We start from the raw sequence: 12,456 nt of genomic DNA on the forward strand, positions 1-12,456 counted from the left end.
AGCATCAATCATTCCAGCTCTTAGTTAAACAATACGCATGTTACCCTAAGAAATTTTCTTTAATCTTCATAATTTATAGAAAATAAAATCTGCCACCAACCACTTGCACTGGACTCTTTTTTTCTTCCTTCATCCATTCATCAGAAAACAAGATGAGAACTGGAACTCATGTAGGGCTGCTGTGATCTCCTCTGTACATCTGGTCAAAACAGAATGACACAAGTTCTGCCAAAACGTTTTGTACCCATATCTGCTTTATGCTTTATTTCTACAGGAGAAAGGATTTGTCTAAAATAATCATTGGGTAGATGAAAGGAAGACTGCAGATAATGAAAGTGCCTGCCTTTAACAAATCTTTGGCTCCCTTGGAGACTGTGGGACCCTATAAGACATGAGTCAGTTCCTCACTTTAGTAAATGTGCTTGCCTATAGCTCTAAAGATAAGAGAAAGAAATATATTTCTCAAGGTATTTATTGCTATTTTTTCTTACAGCGTATTAGTCAGGGTGTTAAATATTAGAGTGGCATATTGGCAACTGTCTGCATAGTCCAACAATGCTGTCTGTTGACAGAAAGGCCAAGAATATGGTAGTTGTATATTCTATGAGACTAGATGTCTCAGCAGTCCCAGTTTGTTAGTAGAGTCCTGATGCATTCCTGGATAGCTGCTCATCTTCAGTCTGTATTGGAATCCTGAAGAAGTAGGCTCTAATACCTGAAGGGATGCCTCAGCAGTAGGACAGGTAAACAAGCCAGTGAGAGTGAGGACAAGAAAGCAAAAAGCAAAAGCTTCCTTTTTCCATGTACTTTTCTATGGACTGACACAGGAAGGTGTGGCCAGATTTAGAGTGGTTATTCCCACTTCAAATGATATAATCAAGGAAATCCCTCACAGGCATGCTCAGCTGCTTGGTATTTAGGTGATTCCAGATGTAGTCAGACAGATAACGGAGATTCACCATCACAAGCCTACCCTTTGTCAGCTTGACACAGTTATGTTTTATATCAATTTTAAAATGAAAGATCTGGCCCTATAAATTCAACCCATCTTATCCTTTGTTTCACTTGAGATAGGTTCCAATTTCTAGGAATTGAACTTCTGTCTCTTGAAGAGGTCAAATCGAATGCCAAAATTTTGGAGTAATAAGAGTTACCTCTACACCTGTGTCCAGTAGTCCTGGAGTTGTAATGTTATTTACTTGAACTGTCAGCTTTTGTCTTTGATCATTTATAGAAGTCTGCCAAAATATACATTTTTTATTTTCTATTGGAATTTTTGATTCACACACCACATTTATTCCATCATCCAGAACAGCATGGCTTTTTACAGAAGGCACTGGATTTTAAAATTTTTCTTGTGAGACGTGTCCTCCACAGTAACTAAGAATGATTGGACCATGTTTGACCTGCAGGCCTGCAAGAGGCCATCCAAAGATTTTCCCAATAGAAGCTTGTGGCCTTGTCTGTCTTTTGTTGATCTACATTCATTGTTCCAATGTTGGTTTTTGCCACATCTTCTACATAATCCATAAGATTGAGACCTTCTATTTTTGTCATTCCCAGTGGAGTCATTATTTCTAGGAATGCCTTCTTTACATTCTTAGATGTAATTCTACCACAATTAAAACATTTGGCATTTTGATATCTTCAAATGACAAACCTTAATATATTCAGTAACCTTATAGCAATTTTCAAATAATAATCTGTAAGAGCTCAGTGAACTCCTATGTCAATGTTAAATTTAAGGAGGTTTGAAAAAACACTAGTCTCATATGGCATGCATTGACCTTTTGTGAAGCAAATGTTAAATTCATGGTCAATTTATAATAGAATTATCCCCCAAAGATTGGATAGATTTGGTTGAAACTATTTTAGAGCCTGGTCCACAATTACAATGGAGTACCTGGTTCAGAGAAGAAGCTAATACTATTGAACAACAGAGTAAAGCTAGAGGTATGGGAATGTCCCAAGATCAACTTATTGGTGAAGGAATATAAAAAGGCAATCTCTATATGATGGCCACATCCTAGCTTTATTCCATGCAGAAGCTTTGAATTCTTGGGACAGAATTGAAGAAGTATGAAAACGAATTGAATCGTTTACTGAAGTCATACAGGGCCCAAAAGAAACCTTTGCAGCTTTTTTTACAAAGATTGACAGTAGTAAACAAAATAAAACCAAGTTTAGGAGCTAAACAAATTATAATTGAATCTTTGGCTTTTGAAACTGCTAATTCTCAATGCAAAAGGATAATTAAGCTTTTAAATGCAAGGTTAGCACCTTTGGAGGAATGGATCTGAGCTACATCTTATATTAAATCTCATTATCATGATGATACATGGATAGGAGAGTTGATTTCCAGAGTTTTGGGGAAAAATTTACATGTTAACTATTATAGTGTTGGTAAACATTGTCACCTTAAATGGGATTATAAACAGGGTGATCCTAGAAATAATGTTTTTTTTCTTAACATATTCTAAGCAGAATGCCTGTCACTTCTTGATTATGCAGAAGATATGGCAAAGGCAAACATTGGGCTAGTGAATGTAGATCAACAAGAGACATTCAAGACCATCTTTGCCTTTATAAAACTCCTTGAGGGATTGCTCTCAGGCCCTATTCTAAATCCAGTTCAATAACTTCCTGCCGTCATTGAGGAAACTCCTTCCCAGAGCAATTAAAGATAAAACCTGATGAACTTGTTAATTTAAACAAAGCCTTTGATGGTGATAAGGACTTAAATAATCCCAGGAAATTATCATCTGAAGCTGAGAGAAAATTGGCTTTTATTGAAGAGAAATTATAGAAGGTGCAGCAGGATCATGTGGATCCAAAGCTTAACTGAATTCTGCATTCTGGTCATAATATCCTCCAAACATTCCCCAATATGAATTTTAAGCAGAGGAAAGATATCTTAGAGTGGACATTTTTTCCCCCCACATAAACCAAGTAAAAAATTAAAAACATATGTGGAAAAGGTCTCTGAGTTAAACTTTTCTAAAAGGAAAATTGAGACTTTGTCAACTAGCAGGAATAGACCTGCAAAAATTGTAGAACCATTCATTAATAATGAAATTGACAAATTATGGGCAGAAAGTGAACCTTTGCAAAGAGTTTGTGTTAATTTTTTGGGGGGAGAGATTAATAACAAATATCCCCAAAGCAAGAGAATTCAATTTGTAAAGAGAACTAACTGGGTCCTTCCTCAAATTTTATGGGAAACACCAATATCTGGAAATACCACATTTTATCCTGATGCAAATAAATCAGGTAAGGCAGGTTTCAAGTCAGAGAATTTAAGAAAAGTGGATCTAAGACGTTATGATTCTGTCCAAGTCAAAATTATATGCTATTTTCATGGTACTAATGAATTTTAAATAATCTCTCAACACAGATGCAGATTCACAATATGAAGAAAGAGTTGTTTTGTATATTGAAACTGCTGAATTTATATCAGATTATACAGAATTGACTTTATTATTTATTCAGTTATTAGATATAATCAGGAATATGAATCATTCAACATATGTAACACACGTGCAATCCCATACAGATCTTCCAGGTCCTCTAGCACAAGATAATGCAGAAATTGATCAATTATTGATTAGATATGTGCTGGAGGTCTCAGACTTTCATATAAAATGTGCTGTCAATAGGAAAAATTAAAAAAATACTTTTCCATCATGTGGCAACAAGCCAAAGAAATTATAAGAAGATGTCCTACATGTTCTTTATACAACAAATACTACTACTTACAGGAAGTAACCCAAATGTTACTCAAAGAAATTAAATCTGGAAGATGAATGTGTTTCATTTTGTAGAATTTGAAAAACTAAAATATGTGCACCACACCATTGATATCTATTCAGGTTTTCAATGGGCAACTACTTTGACTTTGGGAAATGCTGATTCTGTAATCCCACATTTGCTAGAAACTATGACCATCATGGGTATACTTATACAAATAAAGATAGACAATGCTCTAGAATATGTGTGTAAAAAAAAGAAACAAGTTTTTGTTTATTATAGTAAAAAACATGCTATAAATGTCCCACACAATCCTACAGGGCAGGATGTTATAGAAAGTTCAAATCAAACATTAAGGTATATGTTAAATAAATAGAAAGTGATGATAAAGACCCCCAGAAATAGATTGCATAATGTTTTATTAACTTTGAATTTTCTAAATGCCAATGAGAAAGCAACAACAGTCATGGAGACATTGGATAGTAGATAAAACTGTGGAAATAAATCAGTCAGTATACTTTAAAGATGTACTGACCTCAGAATGGAAACCAGAACATGTGTTACTTTGGGGAAGGGTTTTGCGTTTGTTTCCACAGGACAATAAAAGCTATGGATACCATCATAAATGATAAAGATGTTATTTGAATCATAGACACCTCTTAATTAGAAGAGATGGTAGCTTATCAAACAGCATGACTGTTTAATCTAAACTAACCTAAAAGCTAACAAATGCTTTTCATTTGATCAGATATAACTTGCCAAAAGAGAATGTCCCCCAATCTACAGTTAGGGAAGGGTTTTCTTTCTTTCTTTTCAGAAGAATAAAAGTATCCAGATAAGGAAGCTGAAGACCATTGGACAAATGAGAGGTCTGAAGAAAAAGGAAAAATCATCCAGAAAAAAATGTCCCAAGAAAAAGAGTAAATTGATCTATTGGCATACATATTTTCAAACGGATAAAATTTTATAAATCTCAAATATTTGTTTCTGCTGTTCATTACAGACATATAATATAAATGATCTTTTTTTTTGTAGTACTGGTTCAGTTAAAGTTCAAAGTTGGCTTTGAGTGTTGCTCTCTCTTTCTCTAAACTCAAGCATGCTTATTAATGAAAATCCAAAATCAGTCTCATGTCAGAAGAGCCACCTGATATGGGACAGAAGAAGAACAAAATTTATGGACTATTTTATTGTCTCTAATTTCACAATTCTTTGGTTTTATATTTACTCTTTAACAACTTTTCTTAGGGTATAAATATTATCTCCAAATTTGTAAGATTAATATATAAATATATAGTAATAATGTTAAAGGGCATATTGAGTACTAATTCCAGAAAAATATTTCATCTACCTTCCTCTACATGATTTTGTGTTTGAGTCTCTATCAGTTTTCTGCACTGAGTCATAAGCATGCCTAAGTGTGACTTCTGAAATCTCAAAAGAGAGGAAGGGACCCCAAAATGATGATTCCTCCAGAACTTATGATAGTACCACTAAGCTGAAAAACACCACCTAAAGATTGGTTTTGGACTATAAACTGCTCAGAATAATTTTGAGGTGCCTAGCTGAGATGATCCAGCCTCACAGAGTACTGTAGCCAAGACTTGAGACAAATGTTGGGGGAACCACTTGTTTGTTCTGGCTGCTCTGGAACTGAAATAACCACACAGAAAATGTATTCATTAAATCACTGCTTGGCCCATTAGCGCTAATTTCTTATTGGCTAAATCTTACATCTTAGTTTAACCCATTTCTAGTAATCTGTATATTGCCATGTGGCAGTGGCTTATTGGTAAAGATTTGACATGTCTGACTCTGGCCTCTCCATGGCGTCTCTCTGACTCCACCCTCTTCCTCCCAGAACAGTTCTGTTTTCCCTGCCTACCTAAATTCTGCCCTATCAACAGGCCAAGGCAGAGTCTTTGTTCATTAATAAAGAAAAGCAGCACACAGACATAAGGACCTCCCACACTAGACAAGCCCTGCAGTTTCCCATTACATGGACAACAAATGACAAAACTCCCAGGACTGGAACAATTAACCCAAATATTTCTTTTCAGGATCTCCCTAAAGATGACATCACTCCAGACAGCAGGAAGTAAAATTTAAGAACACAGTGCTCCATTCCTGAGAGGGTGGATGTGAGGTTTTTGGTCTTTCAATGGGTTATGGATATTTATTGCTGCTTAGGAGGTTTTTTTTTAACAAGTTGTTATTGGTTACTGTCAAGAGGGAAGTTGAACAAAGAAGATTAGATTCAGAGTTTTTGTTGTGAAAAAACAGGAGGATATAGATGTGATAAGATAAAAGGGGAGATTATAGAATCTATTCTGAAGACAAGTGGGAGGATATAGATATAATAAGATAAAAAGGTATATTATTGAAACTACTTTTAAATAGCAACTACTAGTTTTGAATATTTTTCATTGGATTAGACTTCTGTATATTGCATACAAATTTGCATATTGATACAAATTTGAGATTGATTCCATTACAACATATGTTTCTAATCTTGTTCAAGGTATTGTACCTATACAGCTCATCTAATAGTGTCTAGTTCTTAAAAGTTATTATTACCAACTATTTGGATAGTAAGGAAATACAGGTTAGTAATTAGTTACCTATCGCAAATAAATTTGTAGGAATATTAGGTATGTTTTCAAGTCAAAGAGACTTATTTTAAGTAGACAGGTTATTTTCAAACAACTCAGAGATCTAAAGAATATGGCATTGAAGATGTTTTAATAACATAGGCTCTTTTTTATGACAAAGAGACATGTCTGCTCCTGACAGCACTAATCTACTTCAGAGAAGATGATGGTCATAGAAGAAACTCCAAATGGAGTTTACTTTTCTCATGGCAAAAGCAAATCACTGGGTGAGAAATTTCTCTTGCCTTGATTGTTGATGGTATGCTGTCCAAACTGGAAAGACAAGACACAAAAGGAATTGACTGCCAAACCTTTTCAAGACAGGGTGGGACTGAACTGCTTGACAGAAAAAATTGTTGAGTATTCTAGGCTTTTATGCTGAGGATGGATGCTCCAATACTTCAGAAGATCTTTGTGTGACTGTCCAGGCAGTCAGATGTTTCTGCCATTTCTCACATTTTTTTTTGGAAGTCACCTGCTTGTACTTCCTGACTACTCAGTTAACATTTCTTCTCAGGTTTTGGAGGTAGTTGAAGACTAGATAGTTATAGTTTTCCTTGTTTACCAGACTCAGAAAAGAAATTCACCAAAGAAGTGTAAAGTATAAAAAGTTGAGAGACAATAAAGGTAATTTGATAATACAAATTAGAATAGAAAATGACTTAGGTACAATCTTTTGGACTCAATAAGATGAGATACATATGAAGTATTTTCTCTGAATCTGTCAAATGCAAATGGATTAGACATTTTTGATGTACTTATTGCCTGTATATAATGTATGTAATTCTTATGCTTAGTTTTTCTTATAGTTTTCTCTTTTATTTTAGACAAAAGGAGAAATATAGTGATATTTTATTTCTGTTTTATTAAATTGGCTGAAGATCAGAGTGCAAAGCTAGCCACACTAGTCAGACATACAGGCCAGGCAGTGGTGGCACACACCTTTACCCTCAGCACCCACACTAGTCAGTGATATAGGCCAGGCAGTGGTAGTTCACATCTTTAATCTCAGCAGGCGTTAGCCATAGAGGCTCGGCAGTGGTGGTGCAGTGCATACTTTTAATAACAACACTAGAGAGAAATTTAAGGCAGGTTGAGACAGGAACTCACTCTTTTCAGTCTGAAGATTTTGTACATGTAAGAACTCTCTAGTGGCTTGTCTGCTTTCCTTTTCTGATGTTCAGACGGAACCCCATATCTGTCTCTGGGTTTTTATTATTTGTCTCACACTCAACAGAAGAACGGATAAAGAAAATGTGGTACATTTCACAATGGAGTATTACTCTGCTGTAAAAACAATGACAACATGAAATTTGCACCGAGTGAGGTAACCCAGACCCAGAAAGACAAACATGGTATGTGCTTACTCATAGGTGGTTACTAGATGTTAACCAGATTACTAACCACAATTTCAGACAAGCTAGGTAACAAGGAAAACCCTAAGAGGAACACATGAATCGCTCTGAGAGGGGGAAATAGATGTGATATTCTGGGTAAACTGCGGGCAAGGAGCCATAGAGAGGAAGGGATGGGGATGAAAACATGAGGGAATGAGATGGTTGACTTGGGCGAGGGATGGAGTAGGGACCAATGAAAGAGATATATGCATATATATTTTGATAGAAGGTGCCATTATGAAGTTAGGGAGAAACTTGATGCTAGGGAAATTCCCAGGAATCCACAAAGAAGAACCCAGCTAAGACTCCTAGCAATAGTGGAGAGTGTGCCTCAACTGGCCTCTTTGTGTAATCAGATTGGTGACTACCTAATTGTCATGAGAGAGCCTTCATCTTTGTTTTTTTTTCTTTTTTTGTTTTTTTTTTTTTTTTTTGGTTTTTCGAGACAGGGTTTCTCTGTGGCTTTGGAGCCTGTCCTGGAACTAGCTCTGTAGACCAGGCTGGTCTCGAACTCACAGAGATCCGCCTGCCTCTGCCTCCCAAGTGCTGGGATTAAAGGCGTGCGCCACCATCGCCCGGCGAGCCTTCATCTTTGAATGATGAAATCAGACACAGAGTTCCACAGACAAGCACTGGGCTTAGCTCTGGGAGTCCAACTTGAGAGAGGGATGAGATACTGTATAAGCAGTATGGGTCAAGATGAAGATGGGGATCCCAAAGAAAGAGCTGACCTGAGCTCCTTATAAGCTCATGGACTCTGAACTAACAGTTAGGGTGTTTGTATGGGACTGACCAAGGCTCTCTGTATGTGGGTAGCAGTTTTGCAGCTTGGTCTGTTGGTGGGGCTGGTAACAGTGGGATCAGGACCTATCCCTAGAATATGAAACTTTTATTTAGGAACATTGAAGGTGTTTTGAAGGTATACAATAAAGTTGGTGATTTTGTTTTTTATTTATACTTCATGTTTATCAATCAGTTTCTAAGCATTTATATTTGAAAGGTGATAAGGAAGCACAGGATTTTTCTGGTACCAAGTTTACTGTGTGCCAAGTAGTTCTGTACACCTGCCTCGTTCTTGCATTTGCATCCCTAGTTGTATCTCTTTATCAGATAATCATAAAAGTGCATTTCTGTCACAAACTGTTTTACATTGTTTTTGTGCACCCCACAGGCATAGAGAATGCTAAGTGATCTATTACCAAATAAGAATAATTTTTGCCAAGTACCATTTGCTGGTCTTTAGTGTTGAAAATTAATAGTTATCCAACATTAGTACTCAGGCCAGTAAGCTTCTGAGGCTCTGTCTTCAGTATTTCTCCCACATATAATGGTACACACATATAAAACATGGACTTTCATACTGAGGACAGGTGAGAGAAGAAAGAACATGTATGTTGGAGAGATAATAAATCATACTTATGGATTTAGAATGCTTGCTAATGCGCGGAGAAGAAGCAGATGACACTGAACAGCAATAGGAAACACTATTGTTGGGGCAAGCTATACACAGAGGACTGACCTTATAAAAGTAGAAATCATTATTTTGGCGGAAACAATTATTCATTTGATTCTTTTTAGATAATATTTTGATATTTCAGATTATAATATAGTTATACCAGATCCATTTTTTCATTTTGTTTATCTAGGCTCTACCATTTATTCTTCATGCTCTCTTGCAAATTCAATTTGGTATTCAATACTAAAAGTTCATTATTGTGAACATACACATACATGTACCATTATATAAACTGAAGATGTTGTATTTGTATATTTAGGAATATATACTTATACACATATTTATGCAATAAACAAGTATTAATTTTATTGTTATTTTAATTCATTTATTCTAGATACAAATAATACTTTTGTTTTATTTTCCTCAGATAAATAAGTCTAATGAGTGCAATTAAAATACATATAAAACAGACAATTATTAAATAAGAACAAGGCATTAATTTGCTTGGCTCAGCAAGTGATGATACTTGCCTTCAATCTGATGATCTGAGTTTAATATTCAGGATGGAGGAAGGAAATTGACTCTGTCAATAATATTCTATCTCTCATACAAGTACCATAGCATGCATATACTCCATAAGTGCACATAAATAAATGAGTAAAAGCTTAACAATGTTTGAAATATTGATAAGCAGAAAGTCTAGCATTTGCTACTACACATTTTCTTCCCAAATTAACAGGCTTTTAAGGGCTTCTTATTCCTGCTAGTGGAGTAAAAAAAAAAAAACAACAGAATTTCAGCGTAAGAGGAAAAAGCAATGCATATAAGCAACATTCATACAATTTGGACATATTTGTATACCATTTACAATTTGAAAATATAACAAAAACACATTCTATGTAATATGTGACATTTATTATGTTTTGTTCCATAAACACTGTAGTTGTGTATATTCAGGTATATTCAATTCATAACAGTAAAATTTACAAAGGCCAAAGAATCCCTTATGGATGTAAGTATATACAAAGAGCATCTATGATTAGTTTGGATCTGAGCACATATAACACCTGTTCATTACAGAACAGTGAATTGTGTGTGGAGGTTATTTTCAGGAAAGGTAAAGATTCATTAGAGGATTCAAGAGGCAGAGCACCAATGACCAGGTCACTGGGATCTGACTGCAGTATGACCATTTAGGGGAACAGTGCCAGGAAGCAAGTGATGCAGACCATAGAGGCTTTCTTAGCTTTGTGATGTAGGTAATGGTCTACAGTAATGGTCTTGCATGGAGTTTTCTATGATAAAATGTGTGAGCTATCTTACTAATGTTGCCATTCTTGATTTTAAATTGATCATACAAGTATTTCTTATATGATCTTGGCCAGAGATAAGACATAAGAAACATTCAGCTCATATTTCAAAATAAGTTCAACAGAAGGATGGTACTCCAGGAAGAACAATTCAGTGCAAACATTCATTACAAGCCAGTTCCTTTTTATTCTCTTTTTCTATTTCATCTGATAAGTATGTTTTACTTTCAGGTTCCCCTTTCGAGAAAGGTAAAGCAATACATTTTAATGGAGAAATGGAATCAGAGCTCAAGTGATTTCATTTTGCTAGGGTTGTTTCCACAAAACCAGGTTGGCCTACTGCTTTTGCTACTCATCGTTTCCATATTCCTTGTGGCCTTGCTTGGAAACTCAACTATAATCCACCTTATTCGTGTGGATCCCAGGCTCCACACACCCATGTACTTTCTCCTCAGTCAGCTCTCTCTCATGGACCTGATAGATATCTCTGCCATTGTTCCCAAGATGGCATTCAACTTCCTCACTGGACAGAAAAGCATCACCTTCCTGGGCTGTGGAGCTCAAGCTTTTTTCTTTATGACCATGGCAGGTTCCGAGGGCTTGCTCCTGGCTTCCATGGCTTATGACCGTTTTGTTGCCATCTGCCACCCTCTTCATTATATCATTCGCATGAGCAAAATGATGTGTCTGAAGATGATCATAGGGTCCTGGACACTTGGCTCCATTAACTCTTTAGCACATACGATCTATGCCTTTCACATTCCTTACTGTCATTCCAGGTCCATTAACCATTTCTTCTTTGATGTCCCAGCCATGTTGCCCCTGGCCTGTATGGACACTTGGGTTTATGTGTACATAGTATTTGTGAGCACCTTTGTGTTTCTTCTGCTCCCTTTCCTTGGCATCACAACTACCTATGGCCGGGTTCTTTTTGCTGTCTTCCATATGCACTCAAAAGAGGGAAGAAAAAAGGTTTTCACCACGTGTTCAACTCACTTAACTGTAGTGACATTTTACTATGCACCTTTGGCCTACTTTTATCTTCAACCTAAGAGTCTCAGTTCTCCCACAGAAGATTAAGAGTCTTGCTGTCTTCTACACTATGCTCACCCCCATGCTCAACCCCATTATCTAGAGCCTGAGGAATAAGGAGGCCCTGGGGGCCCTGACAAGAGTCTTTGGGACATTCTCTTTCATAAAAACTTGATATTTTTCTCACTACATTTTTTTCCCTTCTCCTGCAGAATGTCATAGAGCACTGTTGTGTTTGAAAAATATAAAGTGTACCACACACATATCATACCTACCTGGCAGTTCATTAACATGTTTAATATTCACATCACCACAGTCCATAATTTTAATGTCAGGTAATAGAAAATGAATTGCAATGCTAATGCAACCTGAATTATACTTGAGTGTACTGTAATATGGATATGATTTGTGCTGCTGTTGATGTATTATTTCTACAAAATTAACATAAATGAATTGCTTTGCTCAAGTGTTTTTCTTTTTCTTTTCATTATTAAAATCTTATGTATATTGAATATTTGCAACATGTTGAAATTTGGACTTTGCTCATTTAAGTGAGCTAATATTAACATGGGACCAGTGTCTACTATTAGGAAAACATAGCCATTTCAAAGTCTTGAAATGTTTTAAGAACATCCAATTTTACCACAGCAAAGTACTTCTTCACCCCAGGTAGAACGGTCATTATAAAAACAACAGTGGTTATCAAATGCTGTTGTGAGTAGACAGCTTATTGAAATGTGAATTAATACTGTCCTTTAGGAAGATTATGTTTAGTCAACAACATAAAAGTAAAGAAGAAATTAAGGGACTGTTCAACTCCTCTACTGAATTAGAATAGAATAAGATTTAAGTGTTTAAAAGAC

At 35.9% G+C, this 12,456-nt stretch overlaps 1 protein-coding gene across 1 annotated transcript; it reads left to right on the top strand.

The window, feature by feature from the left end:
- Positions 1-11,065: 11,065 nt before the first annotated feature.
- On the top strand, positions 11,066-11,641 carry LOC142839680 (olfactory receptor 2L13-like). The gene has a single exon (XM_075955917.1). It carries the CDS (start codon positions 11,066-11,068, stop codon positions 11,639-11,641), a length of 576 nt encoding a protein of 191 aa, XP_075812032.1.
- The last annotated feature ends 815 nt before the right edge of the window (positions 11,642-12,456 follow it).

This window comes from Microtus pennsylvanicus, chromosome 1 (assembly GCF_037038515.1).
Source record: "Microtus pennsylvanicus isolate mMicPen1 chromosome 1, mMicPen1.hap1, whole genome shotgun sequence".
NCBI lineage: Eukaryota > Metazoa > Chordata > Mammalia > Rodentia > Cricetidae > Microtus > Microtus pennsylvanicus.